Source organism: Mesoplodon densirostris, chromosome 10 (assembly GCF_025265405.1).
Source record: "Mesoplodon densirostris isolate mMesDen1 chromosome 10, mMesDen1 primary haplotype, whole genome shotgun sequence".
NCBI classification, from domain to species: Eukaryota; Metazoa; Chordata; class Mammalia; order Artiodactyla; family Ziphiidae; genus Mesoplodon; species Mesoplodon densirostris.
Window position 1 is genome coordinate 104,504,979 of NC_082670.1, and position 19,058 is coordinate 104,524,036.

General features: G+C 39.7%; 1 protein-coding gene across 2 annotated transcripts in view; it reads right to left on the reverse strand.

Moving 5' to 3' along the window:
* Positions 1-19,058, reverse strand: part of VGLL4 (vestigial like family member 4) — a 155,825-nt gene that overhangs the window by 73,880 nt on the left and 62,887 nt on the right. Inside the window, exon 1 of one of the 2 annotated variants that reach the window (XM_060110856.1) lies at positions 7,972-8,536. The exons of the other annotated variant lie outside the window; for it this stretch is intronic. Coding sequence (XP_059966839.1) covers positions 7,972-8,053 — 82 coding nt within the window. The 5' untranslated portion in view covers positions 8,054-8,536. Of the gene's footprint in view, positions 1-7,971; positions 8,537-19,058 lie in introns of those variants that run through there. 2 annotated transcript variants of the gene reach the window in all.

The window sequence follows — 19,058 nt, forward strand, 5'->3', positions numbered from 1 at the left end:
ATGTATACAGTATATATATATTTTATGTGTTATACTTATTATTGGACGCTAAGAGCAACATTTGATGTCTGCTGTTAGTCCTGGAATTCTACTTCACTCTACCGCTTCCCTCTCTTTATTGCAATAAAGCCTCTAACAGAAAAAGGGCTCCATCGTCATCTCCAGAAATTGGTGGTAATTGTTCCCAACTGGGAATTCAGTGGGGCAGTGTTACAGAACTTTACACAGGTTTCACACCGAGAATGACTACTACTTTCCATCCCTTTTACCCTCCACTCAATAGAACTTCAAGCCTGGTACTATAGCTGCTATTACATATTTCTTTAAAAAGCTACCCAAATCACTCTCCTGGGTGATTTTAAGCACTGGCAAAGAGGTCAGAGCTTTTCAGCAGGGAAATAAAACACGGGTTCTCTGTGGGGTCAGCCAACAGTTTATCAGTTGCTCATCAAAACAACAATAGTTTAAAAGGACACGCGTAGTAAGAAAGGGAGAAAATGGGTACAGGAGAAAGCTGCCGACAATGAAATAAAATTTTAAATTAATGCCTTGTCCCTTTAATAGGGCTGCCACATCATGGAAGATGTGTTTGTTTTCAAAGGGGGGAAAACATGCAGAAATCTGCACTCATCACTCCCTCGACTGTTAACAGGGAAACAGCACAGGCTCTGTCCAGCAGAAGGTGAGGGAGGGTGAACACTGTGCTAAACTGCTCGGCAGAAAGCATCTGCATCAAAGCATTAAATTCTGGAATTCACTCTATTACAATCTAATCATTAGCCAAGAAGAATTAACAGGCAACTCTTTTCATGCAAAACAGATATAAACACCAAGAGTGATACATACGGATGATCCTTCTTCATTCATAATTTTAGATGGTGCATAAGGCCGACTATTGTTTCAGCTCTTTGTTGCTCTCCAGCAGCCATCTCTATACAATGCAGAGTATTGTTTGAGTACTGGAACAAACAATTTAAGCTTTTTCTGTATATCTAAAAGTCCCTGGATTACCATCCAAATAAACCTGGCGCTGCGACAAAGTTGACTTGTAACAAGTCTCAGCCTTTAAGCAAATTGCTCATTAATGCACAACTAAAGTTTCTGTTCAGACCCTAATTAACCTATGTATCTCCAGAAGTGTCCCCCCACCCACCCCCAGTTCTGCGCTCTCCGAAACTGGGCAGAATTTTTTTTTGAATTTTATTTTATTTATTTTTTTATACAGCAGGTTGTTATTAGTTATCCATTTTATACACATCAGTGTATACATGTCAATCCCAATCTCCCAATTCATCCCACCCCCTCACCCCCCCACCGCCACTTTCTCCCCTTGGTGTCCATACGTTTGTTCTCTACATCTGTGCTGGGCAGAATTTTTCTAACACACAATTTTCCATTATACACGGATGCTGGTGGGCTTTAACAGTGGTGAAGACTGTGACCAAAATACTGACTGAAAAAAAAGTTCAGACCAAAGCAACACCACGTCTGTTAACAGGGGAGCAGCAGCTGAGTGAAAAGGGAGGCTGGGACAACCGCGAAAGTTCCAGGGTGAAGCCGCCGCCAACCCGAGAAACAGGTTTCATATGGAGAAGACAACCTCTTAGGACATGGCCACTACTTTAAAAGATCTCATAAACAAGACACAGAGAAGACTTACAGGATAAATCCAATTATATAGGGCTAAAAAAACCCACAAAAAAAAACAAACAAAAAAAAAACCCACCAGACAAAATTAAGCTAATTTGTCTAGAATGGCACACATAGGTAGTAAACATATAAAGAAAAGCAAGTTACAACTGCGACGCCCTCTTGGGGTCGGGAAGAATTCTGACTGGGAGAGAATACTTGAAGGAGGCAATTGAATACTTCTTCACCTGGTGATGATTACAAGGTTGATTATTTTTTAACTATAAATTACACATGTTTTATGTACTTTTATGTCTATATATGTTTCATAATAAAAAATGTTAAGAGACAGAGACACACAGAGAGAGACAGATAGACACAGACAGAGAAAGATCAACCCAAGACCTAACACATTCCTTAGCAGAGCAGAGGCATTCCATACATGTTTAAGAGAATGGATACTGGGTTACAAAAGCACAGTACTGAGTCTTCTCCAATCACTTACTAAATATTTTTCAGTTTGTTATGTTTACAGACTTCTTTGCAAATAGATGGGTGAAATGTTAAGAGTTCAGAAAAGATCATATAAATAGCCACAAATTGAAGACAACTTTCAGAAGAGATTTTCTATTTTATTTAGCATAAATAAACATTCTTTCAACTAGCAGTGATTCACATTGTTAGGATTAAAACATATCCTGTATACAATACCCTGAAATTAAAACAATCTACAGAATTCTAAGAAAGAAAATGCAGAAAAGGCAAGATAAGAAAGCAAACTGATGGCAATAATCCCTTAGAACTTAGTAGAACATGTAACATTCAGGAAGGCAGAGAGAAAGAAAGCAAACGAGAGAAAATAAAAATTTCAGACTCTGCTTTTAAAACAAAGTGGTTGAAGGTTTTTTGGGGCCGGGGTGGGGGGTGGTGGGGGCGGCTGATGTATGAGTTCATTAAAAAATAAAAGGGAGAGGGACTATTTTGTAAGACAAACTGACATTGCTGAGGAAGGCTGGAGCTCAGCTCCAAGGAGCCCAGTATATACATAGATACCACTAAATATAAACAGTCACGGAATAAACGTGCAGATACAGAGAGATAAAACAGATACAGTCAGAAACAATCCCTGGTAAGACTGATTTTATATCTTTGTGTACATGCAGAAGTGCTAAATCTGGATCTAATTTCTTCACGACAAAACCCAGTTTTCTGCAACATCCTCACAATAAAGCAGAACCAAACTATTAAGGAGAGGTATTGAATCTTCTCACATGCAGAGGGGGAATGTCTTCATATCTTACGGTGTGTTTTTAAAATAATCTTCCTTCACAGCGACAAATCCAAACACCCTAGGAATTGAAGGCCCTGCGGACCACAGTGAAGTAAGGAGGAAGGAAGGAAGAGAAATCCGCCTTCAAAACAAAGCTAGTGTAGGTTCCAAGAAACAGCCAAGTAAAATAATCCTTCCAGAAAAGGGTAGAGAAACAGGGAGGGGAGCCGGAAGGAAGGAGGGGATAATCACACCTTCCCTCCCAAACTGTAGATAGAAGGAATACATACTGGCCAGGTCCTCGCAGGAGAGCTCTTGGGTTCACCTGGGCTTGTTTTATTAACCAAGCTCCTCCCAACCTCTCCTCCTCCCCCCCCCACCCCCTCTCTCTCCATCTCTCCTTCCCCCTCCCCCCTCACTCCCGACCCTCTCCTACAAATTAAAAGCTACAGTAAAATGAATTTCCACAGCAAAACAGCTGCAGATATTCTACCTCACCCCTGGGTGAAGAGCCAGTCACTTGATGTTCGGGGCTGGGGACAGAATACAGCCAGTACAAAACGGCTCTGCTCTGTGCCCTTTCCAACTCACTAGTACCCGACACTCCTAAGTTTCCTGATGCCTCTGAGCTCATTAGACAAAGAACAATGAAACCAGGACTCCATTAAACTGCTGCTGGTTAAACTGGCAGACAACAAAAGAAATCCGTCAGCCGGGCATGGGCCTTGCTCACATCCCTAGCAGGGTCTCACTCCACTCAACCACCCTTGTTTTGTACATTTTCCTTTCAATTCCAGAAAATTCATTTATATGTAGCCTGTGATGAAACAAGTGATAATTAAGTTCTGAAACAATGAACAGCACAAAAAGTCCAGGAACTTATAATGCTCTTCTCTTAAACTTTCAGAAGATCTGAAGATACAATCTATTCTTCCTTTCTCCCAATATAAATCATACCATTAAATTAAAAGGGGAGAATTCTTCTACCAAATTACACCTTAATGGCTCTTAACCCGTAATTAAAGTATCACTAACAGCAGCTTAAAGCACGGCCAACCGTGAGTACATTTATTAGGACCTAAGTTTTCAGCACTAAGTAATTATGTAAATAGAACTATCAGCCATCTTGAGAAAAGTCCATGGTCGAACCAGCTCCCTGGTCCCCTGAGGAAACTCTCTGTGACTGGCATCTACACAGGGCCTCCTCCCCTGCAGTCAGAGCAAAGTTAAGCAGCTACGTGCCAAAGGAGCAAGGAAAGCGAATTCCGACGACTCTCCTCGCCTAGGGCCCTGATTACCGTCTTCCCTGATTATCACAACAGTTTGGGAACCTGGACCAACAACTGGTTTCAGAGCAAAGAAGAATCCAGGTCAGACTCAACTGTGCATCGTGATCCAAGATGCTGTCCCTGCGCTGCGGGCTGTGAAGGTCCCCGGGACAGAGCATGGCCCCTAACATCAAGGAGGTGATGATTAATTAAGGAGGCAAGACATCAAATAATTCTGGAGAGGTGGTACGGCACAGAAGACTCACAGACTAACTGAAACCACTTTGCTCAATTCAGTTCTGTTACAAACTTTCTGAATAAACCTGGACAGACAATTTACCTCTCTAGGTCTCAGTTTTCTTGGCAAAAACAGGGCAAATGTATTGGCTATATCTAAGGCCCTGGATAGCTCTGCAATAATTAGATAATTAGAGAACATGAGACAGTATAAAATTATGTGCTAAATTATACAGTAGCGACCACAGCTGCCGACAGAAAGATTTCATTGATTTCTGAGTCCACCACTTCCCGAGAGCCACACCGGGCACTGTGCCAGGACTCAGGGATACAGTGACCAAGGCAAAGCCCTGCCTTCATGAGGCTTTCAGTCTACCAGTGGCGCATGCTCAGGAGTTCAGAGGGGAAACAATGAAGGCTCCTTTTCAAGGAGATAGGGGCAAAACTGGGATTCAAGTGGGTATAATGTGAACATACAGCAGGAAGGGTGATGAATGATGAACTGGCTAACTGTTGAGAATTTCAGTAATAAACCAGAGATTTTTGAAAAGACACATTAATACCCAAGCAGAGTTCTGCTAATTGGCTTATCACCAATGAAGGTAATTAGTTTCCATAAGTTGGCCAACTGCAGATTCTTCCTGCCCTTTGCCAATCATCTTATCCTATCCCAAAAGGTCCCCACCCCAAATCTACTTGTGGTTCATTTTTTTCCTTAATTCTCTTTTCTGTTATGCTTGTGGATTTCTACGGTGAAAGTCAGGAGCAGACACCAAGCAGACTCCATATCTAAGCCATCTGGAGTCTACCCTAAATGTGGGGTTTTAGGAAGACCTTGTATGCTATGAGAGAATTGGCTAAAAAAGACCTATTTGTGTATAAGTTCCTAGAGAGGCTGAGGAAAGATGGGGCAGACACATGGTTTATTTTGTGGAGTAGACCTCTAATACAAATAAGGAAAACAGTACAACTAACCTAGAGAATAATTAACCGTCAACATCTTACCTTCTTAAAACTAAAAATTCAGAAAACTATTTTGTCCCTTATTTTTAAGAGACGTGAAACATGCCTGGGCCCTAAGTGAAATCAAACACTGCCCACCAACTGTACATTCCATTTTGCAAATAACTTCCCTGGAATGCTGGTGAGCTGAGAGATTTAATACGAATATTCTCAAAGTGTTGGACTTAAAAGGAACAATAACTATTCCAACTTTTGTTACTCCCCCTCAAAAAAATCCTATCTAAGATTTATGCCCATCTTCTAAACACCCTTTTGAGTTCAGAGCAGATGTGTGCAATGTTTACACTGAGAAAACCACTAGGACATAAACAACCCACTATAAACACCACTCAGATTTTGCTGTGCTTTTCTTCATTTCCTGTGTATTTATTTTGGTGTTAAAATAATGTTAACTTTCATAATAAGGAAAATAGCAGCAGATGTTTAAACCAAACAGACTACAGCACATCATCCCACACATCTACTCAACTTTCAGAATCAAAGTTTCTTCCTCCCAATTAAGGAGGGAGCCTAGAAGACCACTCTCGTGTATGGTACCTACTAAACAACAGATCAACCTGGACAAGCTTTCTGTAAGCTTTTCCTCACCACCTGCAGACATAAAAAATTAATGTGGTATCAATCTCCTAATAATCCCTATACTCCTCTCTCAGGCTGATTATTATGCTTTGTTTTATTTTGAAAATATCTTATTACTCAATGACAAAGACAATCCAACAGAAAGTGCCTTAAAAGTTTTCAGTTCCTTGTTCACTGAAAAAAAAAATTCTTTTAAACTAACTGCAATGTTAATTTCACAGGAAACACGCCTGGTGGCTTGCTGCTTAGACCACTCTAAAAGGGACTTGAGGACACGGGTGGGAGGGGGGCGGGAAGGGGAAGCTGGGATGAAGTGAGAGAGTGGCATTGACATATATACACTACCAAATGTAAAATAGATAGCTAGTGGGAAGCAGCTGCACAGCACAGGGAGATCAGTTCAGTGCTTTATGACACTTAGAAGGGTGGGATAGAGAGGGTGGAGGGAGGCTCGAGAGGCAGAGGATATAGGAGTATATGGATACATATAGCTGATTCACTTTGTTGTACAGCAGAAACTAACACAACATTGTAAAGCAATTATACTCCAATACAGGTGTAAAAAAAAAAAAGTCTGCCTTTTAAATGAGTGACTTTAGAAACAGGATGATACCTAAAGCAGCAGATTCAAAGAAAGCAATTCACCAAAATTCGCATTCCTGGAACAAGTGGGATTTAAAAAAAAAAAAAAGACTACTTTAAATATGAGATTCTTATCCACAAAGTTAAATAAAAAACAATAAGAATGAGATTTTTCCTTGAAGGGGAAAGGGTAAGTTTTTGACTGCTTGGGCAACAGGGCTAAAGTTTTTACACGAAAAATACAAGTGGATCGGCTCACCCTCCCAAGTTTCTTCCATGTTTTCTCTTTCAGCAATGTTCAGTTCACTATAGACAGAGATATGGAAACTTCTCCTGCTGAATCAGAAGGGAGATGTCTCCTTGATTTGTATGTGGTTACAACAAAAAACACTTCCCCTGCCAAGCTGAATTCCCCCGGAGATGTGTCTCCGGCTACTCAGACTCAGACCATTACCACTTTTTCAAATCGCACGTAGATAATGTTGGATTAAGAAATTCCCTTTTCTCTTCTTACTACTAATAGAGACAGCTTGAAATACTACAGGGCAGTGGGGAAATACCTCATGGTTTAGTAGGAGGTAATAAGTGATAAGATTTCAGAGGGTTTTTTTGTTTTGTTTTTTTAATTTAGCTTTCTGGTTGGTGGGTTGTGCAATCACTTCCACAAGGGACAGGAGTGTGGAGGGAACATCCTTCAATGTCAGAACTCTCCCAGAGCTGTACAGGAAATGGGAAATCAGACAAAGAGCCAGTCTGTGCTCTGTGACATGGGTGCCCTTCCAGGCCCCCAAACTGAATAGAAAAATTCTTCATTGTTTGGGACAATCGTTCTTGAACACAAAAACGCACTGTAACTTTCTGTTCCCCTCTACAGGAAAATCCAAAGCTCTTGCTGGCTGTTGGACTACAACAGGAGTACTGTATGTAGATAGTGTATGTTTAAAATAAGTATGAAAGCCAAAAAAAAAAAAAAAAGAGAGAGAGAGAGAGAGAAAAAACCTGGCATGTTTAACTTTTTACTTGGGTCCAGAAGTTCCTCCTCTAAAGAAAACACCAACAGAAATCAAAAAAGAAATACAATTTAAAAGAGTTTAAAATGTGAGGAGTTAGTATGTTGCAAGCATAAAGCAAACTTTTAACAATGTATATTTTACCACCTCCCCGCCCCCGCCCCGCCCCCTCCCCCTCCACTGTAACCCCTGAAGACTAAGATACAAACAACAAACTTTGTACTGAAAACAGTACCTAAGAACCGCTTGCCTTTCAAAGGACCCTAAAGTCTCAAGAAAGAGAACAAAATGCACAGAAGGCAATCAGAACTGGAAAGGAGGAGTGGCCTTGACCAAAGCAATAGGGTAGCAGTTTCTAGAAGGGAACATCTACCTTCATAGCACAGAATCCCGATATTGTTGTTCATCTTGTCCAAGTACTGGTAGTTCAACAGGTCCATCTTCATAAATAGCATTTATTGGGCTAGCACAGAAAACCAGCTCTTTGCTTTTGCCCCGAAAAAGTACGTTTCCAAAATCAACTAGTGCTGAGCAGCTCCTGGCTCTTCTCTTAAACTTCACAAAGACGGAGGCCCGGCCTCGGATCAAAACAAAGTAAAAGTGAAAAAAAAAAAAAGACGCACACAAAATCGAACTTGCAGAAAACCCTTCAAGGGTTCGTGGGCAGACGGTATACGTCCTGGATCCTCAATCGAGCATTTAAAAATCGTTTCAGAAGTCTTTACGGGTCTTTCTTCGACGTAAGAAAGGAGCAAGGAAGGAAAACCCGAAGCCCATTTCCTAGGACAAAGCCGCGCTCGCGCCGCTCACAGCCCGCTGCGAGTTCACTGCGCTGACACGCCGACTATGCCTGGAATGACTCGTATGTGGACGAGCTTCCTCTTCCCAGCGGGAGGGAGCGCGGAGCATGCTCACTGAATCCCCGGGGCTCTTCACATGTCAGGGATGTTTTCTGCACAAGATCAGGCTCTAAATGTACTAAGTGTTTGAAAGAAAGAGAAGCAGGAGGTGGAGAGTCTGCAGGAGGGGCCGGGGCAGAGCTGCTCTTGACAGGAAGCAGCCCTGCCGCTGCAAACCGGAGGAGGGAAGAGAAAACCCAGGAAGTCGCTTTTTCAGGAGCTGAGTACAAAGTCAAAAATCCATCATGGAAGCAAAGTTCCATGGAATTTAACTCTGGTGTAGCTTCACTTTTGGGTTTCAGAAACCCAAAGTGCTTTGCTGTGGTACATATACCACATATTTCTTTTCTTTTCTTTCCTTCCTTCTCTTTTAAAAGTCGTTTTACAAGGTCCATTTACACTTTAACTGTATACTTAAAATTTCGATGTCATGTTACATATAACTTCTCTCATAATTCTCATAACAACTCATAAACAGGGCAGGGATGGTATCACCTTTTTACAGCAGCGGAAACTGGGGCTCAGAGGGATTAAATAATGGTATATGGCTCCCAAAATAGTTGGTAAAACTACTTTTAGAGTGTGTTATTCCCTTATAACCTTCTAAAAAATAAGGAGGGGAAGAGGGAGAGAGAAAGATAAGGAGAAACAGGAAGCGAGAAAGAGAAAGAGAGAGTTTAAGGAAGTAAGACTACATATCCCCAAAACAAAGCCTACCTGACACGATGGGTGGGAGGCATAAAATTATTTTCATTTTGCACATAGGAAAGCTGTTCCATCTGTGTATTAGAGGCTAACAGAATTGCATGTTGCCACGTCACGTCTTATTGTAAGGACCTGGGCCTTAAACTTCACATCTCCAATATCTAGCACAAGTGGTGCCCAAAAGCTATTTACTGAATCAGTAAATCACTGAAAGTTCAGAATCTTCAGCACATGAAGAACACGCTAGCAAAATAAAGGGAAAAAAATAGTTTTCTCTTTGGAGATGGCACGTAGATTTTGGCACCATGAATAGACGAGTAATTCACCACAGGAGGTGTTTCTATACTAATACTATTGTATGCTATTTGGAGATTTAGAAAATACCAAGGGGTGTGCTATCCTGTAGACCAAGACTTGACATTGTAATACTCTAAAATAAGAACTGGATAAATAATTTCAAGGGCTTATATGTTAAAAGATTAGCAGTTGCACTTTGGGTAACAGGCATGTTCATGACAAGTTCTAACTGAATCCTATTTGGAGATAAATACAACACCCAATACTGCTGCCGTCCCTGCTGCAACAGTAGTAACTGGCATAGCAGCAGGTGAAGGAGGGAGGAGAAGAATCGAGATTTCACAAGCTTTAATTTACAAGGCTATTTATTAATGCTAGATTACATATTCTAGAATCTGAATAAGCTATACTGAAAGGTATGTACACCATCAATTGTAATTAAAATACTTGATGGTACTTGACGGGGAGGGTCAGAAGAAAACTCTTACAGCATCTAATATATATTATTGTACTTAATCTTAATATCTTTAGGTACAGATTCAAGTTCAACTGATAGTTTTGGTTCAAATTCAATTACCCAGTTGGTTGTGGAGAACAATTACTGTGCTACATTCTTTGATGTAAGTTCTCAATCAGAAAACGTTATGAGTCATTAGCACACCCCATACGGGAGAAAGCTGGCTGCACCTTGGAATCAGTGTAGAGTTTTAAAAAATCCTGAGGCTGTGGGTGCACCCCAAAATAATCTGAGGGGGTGGGGCCCAGTGCTGGGATCGATTTTAAAGAGTCCCAGGTGATTCTAACATGCGCCCAAGATTGAGAACCACTGCTTTTATCTCAGAGGGAAAAAAATCACCTGCCTTCAGATACTTCATTTTACACAACTTATTTTGAGAAGGAAAGTCTTCTTTTTAAAGGACAGTGATTTAGCCAGATCCAAACAATCCAGTGGTAATGATATAAGTAAAATATTTAGTAACTTCCCTTTAATGACTCAGTGTCACTTACAATGTAGTTTTCACTCTCCAAGAGGCAACCACCCATGTGGACACAGGCCCACAGGTACACCTTGACTTGTGTTTGCAATGAGCTGTGGGAAAATGATATCCCCAGCCCCCACCGCGTGTTTCCCACTGATCTGGACGCTACTGTGGTCCTACTTAGAGCTACACACAAGGAGAGAAAACAGGTAGAAACTTTGATAGCAATTTGACAGAGTCATCTTAGGTCCCGTAAATCTTCCAGGCAGACAGTCAGAGAAGCCCCGCCCTGAAGGGTGGCGGCCACACCTGCCGACTCCGCAGGGCAGCCAGTCCCTGCGGCTGGACCTATCCTATCACAGCTCCCCACATCATCCACCTTCCGCTTCAAGCAGTGAACTACCTACAGTTACTCTCGAAAACCAAATTCTTTCATGTCTCAGTGCACATGCTCCCTCTTTGTGCAAGACTTTTCCAGCCTCTCTCGCAGTAAACACCCATTCTTCCTTCAGGACTTGGCACACATCTCCTTTGTTCTGTGGGACCCCCGTCCTTCTGAGTCCTCAATCCCAGGCCTGTGCCATCATTTGCCAACGGGCATGCTTCCATCCTAGGCACGTCTAGGCTTTAGGAGCAAGGGCTATGCCTTCTGTACCTCTGCAGGGTTGGTCTGGCAGGAGCCTGGCACACAGTAGGCCATCAATAAATTCCTGTCGAATAAAATCTCTAAGATGAAAACACCTCAAAGGTAGACTCTCCATCTTCCCCTCCCTACTCCCAACACATACCAGATTATCTAACTCAATGTTTCTCCAACTGGATTCTGTCAGAATCTTCTGGGGACACAAGTCCTCACATCTGAGGAAAACTCATGTACATTCTGATCAGGCTTCAGGTTATGGTCAACATATCCACCGAAAAACTCCAAGTGCTGGAAAATGTCAGTGCTTCTCAAGTTCATTCACAGACTAACATTGTCATAATTAAACTACCAACAGGATTCTTCTTAAGGAAACTGGAAGGATGGTTCTAAATTTTATCCACCAAAAAAAAAAAAAAAAAAAAAAAAAGAAAGAAAAAATCAGGTAGAAAGTTGGGTTTTTTTGGATGAAGAAATTTGATCTATCAGATATTTAAAACATAAAGCTACTGTATAGCATAGGAAACTATACTTGATATTTTGTAATAGCCTATATGGAAAAGAACCTGAAGAAGAATCATATATATACATATATATATATGTACACATATAACTGAATCACGTTGCTGTACACCTGAAACTAACACAACATTGTAAATCAACTCTACTTCAATAAAATAAAACAAATAAATAAAACATAAAGCAAAGAACATTTTTGGGGTGGAACTGGGAAGAGATTAAGAAAAATGAAACAGATATTGTCATATAGTAAAAACTTTAAAAACTGTAAGAAAATGTTCAGACTATCTAATTTGGAATAGGGAAACATTTTCTAAGCCTGAAAAAGAATTAAATCAAAGAAAGAAGTCACAGAGGAAACTACTGTAGAATTTGACTGAATATACAAATTTTATGTTTCGTACATCCGAAAACACCAAAACCAAGTGGAGAGGGAAAACACAAAACGGAAGAATATATTTGTGACGTATACTATGGTGGATGAAGGATGAATGTTCTTGGTATATACACATTAAAAAATAGAAAATAAGAAAAAACTTAATCTAAATTATTTTTAAATGAGCAAAGAACATGAGACACAAATGGCCAATACAGTTTTAAAAAGCCTATTCGAGGGACTTCCCTGGCGGTCCGGTGGTTAAGACTCCACACTTCCACTGCAGGGGGCACAAGTTCGAGCCCTGGTTGCAGGGAAGATCCCGCAAGCCATGCAGCACGGCCAAAAATATAAACAAATAAAAGATAAAATAAATACACTTTAAATTTTTTTCTTAAAAACAAGCCTATTCAACCTCATTAAAAACAGGAAAAATACAAATTTAAAAAAATTAAGTGATCCTGCCAAATTAACAAAAAGAGAAAGCATTTCAATCTTATTTAATGCTGGTGAGGTGAACTGACATTGGAATTTGTGTCACTGCTAGTAAAAGTGTAAGCAGTCAATGCCTTTCTACAAAGCAGTCAACATACACATCAAGCTGTCTGTAGTGCTGAAAATCTTCACATCCTTTCCTTGCTCTGGACTCTAGTTCTAGAACTCTGTCTTAAGAAAATAATAAGATTTGGTCAAAGAATTACATAAAGATGCTTATCATGCTTCTATTTATAATAATGAAAATTTGAAAACCTAGAAGTCCAAAAATAAGGGAATGCATGAAAACTGTGGTATATCAACGACAGAATAGTATGCAACCATTATAATTGCTTCTAAAAAATATAATGACAGGGGCTTCCCTGGTGGTGCAGTGGTTGAGAGTCCGCCTGCCGATGCAGGGGACACGGGTTCGTGCCGCGGTCTGGGAAGATCCCACATGCCGCAGAGCGGCTAGGCCCATGAGCCGTGGCTGCTGAGCCTGTGCGTCCGGAGCCTGTGCTCCGCAATGGGAGAGGCCACAACAGTGAGAGGCCCGCGTACTGCAAATAATATATATATATATATATAATGACAGGAGAAAATGATATACTCAAAATATATGCTAATGGAACTACATATGTTAAATGAAAACAAGCAAATAAAAAATATAAAAATAGTATGTACACTAAACACCAATTTTGCTTATGTATTTGTAAGTATACACACATATGCAGAAAGAAATATACACACACATGTATTTAAAAGACTATACTAGAGAAGACAATAATTCAGAAAGATACATGCACCCCAATGTTCACTGCAGCACCGTTTACAGTAGACAGGACATGGAAGCAACCTAAATGTCCATCAATAGAAGAATGGATAAAGAAGATGTGGTACATACATACAATGGAATATTACTCAGCCATAAAAAGGAACGAAACTGTGCAATTTGCAGAGACATGGATGGACCCAGAGACTGTCATACAGAGTGAAGTAAGTCAGAGAGAGAAAAACAAATATCGTGTAATAAATACCTCTTATATGTGGAATCTAGAAAAATGATACAGGTGAACTTATCTGCAAAGCAGAAACAGAGACACAGACTTAGAGAACGGACATATGGATACCCGGGGGGAAGGGGAGGGTGGGATGAATTGGGAGATTGGGGTTGACATATACACACCACCGTGTATAAAACAGATTACTAATGAGAACCTACTTATAGCACAGGGAACTCTACTCAATGCTCTGTGGTGACCTAAATGGGAAGGAAATCCAAAAAAGAGGGGATATATGTAGAGCTATAGTTGATTCACTTTGCTGTACAGCAGAAACTAGCACAGCATTGTAAAGCAACTATACTCCAATAAAAATTAATTTTAAAAAAAAGAAAAGGAAAAAGTCAAAAGGAAAAAAATAAATAAAAATAAATAAATGATTGGAAAGCATACCAAAATGTTAACAGTGCCTACCTTGGAGGGGTGGCATTTTTTACATTTTCCTGTGTTTCTACTTTACCTGCAAAGACTATATTCCTTATATAATCAATGTGAGGGTGAAGCAAGGTCCTCACTTTTTAAAAAGCAGGGACATATGAGAAAATATGCCCTGGTGAGGCATAAGCAATGGATCATTTATAACTAATTTTTGAACACCGTGATATGTCCTTTTCATTTAGATTTAACAGCTAAAGATTTAAAAATTCCAAACATTTATTTAGAACTCTGTAAGATTTAAAGATGTTTATAATGAGGTATCTGTCCTAAAGAACAGTCTACAATATGGCGGTGTAAGTCAATTATATCTCAGTAAAACTGGGGAGCTAAGGAAAACAGTCTACATGGAGAAACTCCCTGTACTTTAAACTTTCAGAGAATGTAGACATGTATGCATATGCTTTTGTCTTCTATTATTTACTAATTATTTCATGTATTAGTAACAATTCCCCAAACTAGACCATAAGCTTTGGAGAAAAGGAAAACTAAGCTTCAGTTCTTGGTATAAAGCTCCCCACAGTATAAAATAAGGGCTACATAAATGTTCATTATGGCAGCGTCTCAACATCTTTGTGGAATAATGATGGCAAAATGATGACAGTAAGAAGCCCAGGCTAATTACTAGGTTAAATGGTCTACTTGCTAGAGAGTTGACTACCAGTTTAGAACAGAATCAGCAAAACTGTGAGCTGCTTCATAAAAGCCAAATGATCAAAATCACTCTCGAGACACTTATTAAAAGATAAAATGCTGGGACTTCTCTGGTGGTGCAGTGGTTAAGAATCCACCTGCCAATGCAGGGGACACGGGTTTGATCCCTGGTCCGGGAAGATCCCACATGCCGCGGAGCAACTAAGCCCGTGTGCCACAACTACTGAAGGCCACACGCCTAGAGCCTGTGCTCCGCAACAAGAGAAGCCACCGCAATGAGAAGCCCACGCACCACAACGAAGAGTAGCCCCTGCTCGCCACAACTAGAGAAAGCCCGCATGCGGCAGCAAAGACCCAACGCAGCCACAAATAAATATATAAATAAATAAAATTTAAATAAAGAAATAAAATAAAATGCTTTCATTAGCACACTTGTCAAGCAAGGAATATTTTAATGTTAAGTCTAACAATTATTTTTTCACAGACACCAGGAAAGGTAAATAACCTTACAGGGCTACTTGGTCCCCCCCAATGGATTCAACTGCCCTCTTCTTTCCAGGATGCTAAGTAACCAATATATTTAACTAATGCTTTCATTTTTAAGTTTATTTTTCTCCTTACCACACATTTATTTTTTCAAATCACTTTAACCTGATATGTGACTAATAATTAAAAACCGTACCAAAGGAAGAAAGTTAAGTCTGACTGTAACTTGATCTACATTATCAACTAACCAAAAAGTTGGATGTGCAAAAGTGCCATGTTTAAGAGCATCTCTAGACCCCACTGCAATCTACGGGCACATTCTTCAGTATAATATGAACAGTAACAGTAACAATGGTGATGATAATGTTTGTTAAATACCTCATTGGTCGAGGCACTCTCACTTTTTTATATTATCTTAATTACTAAGACAAGGTTGTAAGAGAAGGAAAGCATAGAAGAGGGTTTAGGTGAAAACAAACTTAGCACTGAGTGGTAAGAAAGAAGACTTAAGGAACGAAACCTTTTCTTTTAAATATTGTTTAGAATGCAAAGTTCTGTGGCTCCTCAAAAGCTCAGCTAAAATCCCACCTTTCACAAGAACCCCATTAGCTAGGATTAATCTCTTTATGAGTCCACTGTATTTTAGGTTTACACTGCACTTAATTCTAAAACAAGGCAGACTACGAGATGATTTATGTATCTCTCCCCTACCTGATTATAAAGACTGTTTTGCACACAGTAGGTCTTCAACAGTGTAGCTGCTGAATCAAAGAAGACACCAAAACAAAACAATGTTCAAATGCCTCAAGTATCAAGGATGTAAACCTGAATATCTATTAAGTTCTCTGTGTTTTTTACATTTTCTGTCAAGGAAAGAATTCCTAAATATATCATAAAACATTGCATATTTCTCTAACCTGGAGTTGCTCACACTGAAACGATGATGAAAAATACGGAATTTTGTCAAATTTTTCACAAAAGCAAATGCCATTAAGCTGTATGTCTTGACTTTTATTGTTTATAAAATAGTAACATTTCTAAGTTAAAACACTCTCAACTTCTATTAAGTATGACTAGATTATGTGCTATAATGTAATGGGATTTTAACACAAATATATGTACTTTTTAAAAAACTTAAAATGGTTCTTCAAAGCAAAGATTTAAACTTTCAATACAACAGCACCCTCTAAGGGTGAACTTTAAATTGCAAAGACAATTTTGGGAAAGCAAACTGCCTAATTTCTCACCTGAGTTCAAACACAATAAGCCTCTTATTTAACTTAAAAAGTCACAGTGAATATCTTTTAACAAACAGTTCCACTCTCATTAAACTTTGCAAAAATTAAAAAAATCCTAACAAAACCAATTCCCTTGATATCCAATAAGTGAATAGGAAATCTGCTTTACTAACATGAATTTAAGATAAAAATAGCATTTAAAAGTTCAGACTAGGATTGATGTTTTAAATAAATCAGTACTGGGGAAGGGAATATAATTAATTAGCATTCCCAAGAAAGGAGAAATCTCTTGCGAAACACTATAACTTACTAGTTTTAAACTAGTGCCTATATGCTTGAAACAAATGTTTCCTTATTAACAAAAATGATTATTTTAGTGGTTTTCATTATTGCAGACAATTTAGTTCAGTAAATCCTGTTCAAAGAACCTTCATAAATAAAATATTATCCTGATATTCACATTCTCACCAATTATAATTATCCACAGACGTATTCTTGCCAGGTTGGCTAGCAGTTACTGCCACGGTAAAAACAGGAGAAGCCCAATGGAGGAAAAGTCCTAAATATTTAACATCTGAAGGTCAATGTCACTGTCAGTCCCAATTTCTGAGTCAATCTTCACCTAGCAGTTTAATTTGCCTTCACAGTATTTCATTCATTAGGCACCATTTTTCTACCTCCAGAATCACCCTTTCAACCAACTAGGATCCAGTCTAGAAAACAGACAACACACCTGTTTTTTAATAGAGAGAATTGTAATGCTTCCTCCCAACCTGTGCCCCCTTCCAGTAACTACCCCCATGAGGTAACTCCTATCCTAACTTTTAAGAGCATTAGATTAGTTTGACCACTTAATACAACTAGAATCATATGGTATGTACCTTTATGTGACTGGATTCTTGCACTCAACATTATGTTTATGAATGTTATCCTTATTTTTAAGTGAAGGTGAAAATCATTCCTTTTCATGGCTGTATAGTATTCCATTGCTCTAATGGACCACACTTCATTCTACAGTTGATAGACATTTAGGTAGTTTCTATCTGGAGGATATTACAAATAGTGCTGCTACAAATATTCTAGTCTCTGTCTTTGGTGAGCATGGACTGCATTTCTGTTGCATACAGTCAGCTTGAGTAGATACGTTAGGTCATAGAGTGAGCATACATTCAGTGTGAGTAGATACTGTCAAATAGTTTTCCAAAGTATTTGTACCAATTATACTCCCGCCAGCCGTGTATGGGATTTTAGGTTGCTCCATACCCTTGCCAGCACTTTTTCATCTTTTCATTCCTACTACATGGGTAGGTACAGAGCAGCCTCGCTGTGGTTTTACTTCACACTTCTCTGACTGAGAGTAAAAACATTTAAATGCTCCTAAGAGGCAGAGGGATAGGATTCACCACACAGAACAGTGGGGTAAGGGTCTAATCCACTGGCTCTCAAACAGAACCATTTTGCTTCCCTCAACCCAGGGGACCTTTGGCAATGTCTGGTTGTCACAACTTGGCGGTACCACGGGCATCTAGTGGATGGAGGCCAGGGGTGCTGCCAAAGACACTACAATGCACAGGACAGCTTCCCTGAGCGAAGAATCATCGGGACCAAAACGGCAGTAATGCTGCTGCCAAGAAACCAGGATCTAAGCGGACCGTTGTTAGAATCATCCCCCTTAGCCATATAATCAAGGTAATCCATGGCCGGTACAGCTCAAGAGGTCAATTTCCTACTGTCTTCAATTTCCTCAAGCTGAAGGAACAGAAAGACAAAGGATACTTACTACGTGCTGGGTGTGGCACATGGCAGAGCGCTAGGTTCCCTCAGGTATCTTGTTTCTTGTTAAATCCTCTCAACAATGCTGGGAGGTACTTTCACCATTTTATAAATGAGGAAACGTATCAGGCTGAGAAGCTTGTCCAAACTCACACAAAGAGTGTAGAACTGGGATCTGAAGCTGTGATTTTCCACTCTACCCAGGGTCTTACTTTTAACCAAAAATAAGAAGGGTTTTTAAAGTCCACAATGACTTATCTTGCAAGGGGCGAGTTTCACTCTAGATTTGCAAAAAGCAGCTGAATAAAAACTAGGTATGAAAACTAGATCATTTGCAATGTTAAGTTAACATGCACCTGTAAGAACTGTACCCTAAACGTTTTCAACAAATTCATCTTCTTCACCACACTGTGATCTCTTTAAAGTTAGATCTGTGCCTTACTTTCCTTTGTATATGCCCCAGTGCCTATAGGAGTAGACATTTAAAGTTTCCTGGATTAATTACTGACCTAAAATCACCAAAGAGGGAAGAAAGGGTCTTCAAAAAGCAAGCAGATGGTTCAGATTTTATTTTTTTTCACCAAGTCAACTATATTTTAGTAACATAAAACAGAATTAGAGGTTTTGGTTGAAGATATTCGATTAAATCAAACAGAAGTCAATACCATCAAATTCTTTTCAAAACACAAACAATTCAATTTTTCCAAGGATGGATTTGCCAGCATGGCCTTGTCATCAGCCTCTGGATGTTATTTACTGACGCTTCTGTTAGTGAGGACATTGCAATCATAGGCTCACCAGAAATCCATTCATTGGAAGAGAGGTTTACAATCCCGGCTGTGCATTAGAATCACCCACGAAGCCTTGAAAGCCACGGATGCCAGGCCATGGATGCCAGGCCCCGGATCTGGCAGCTGATT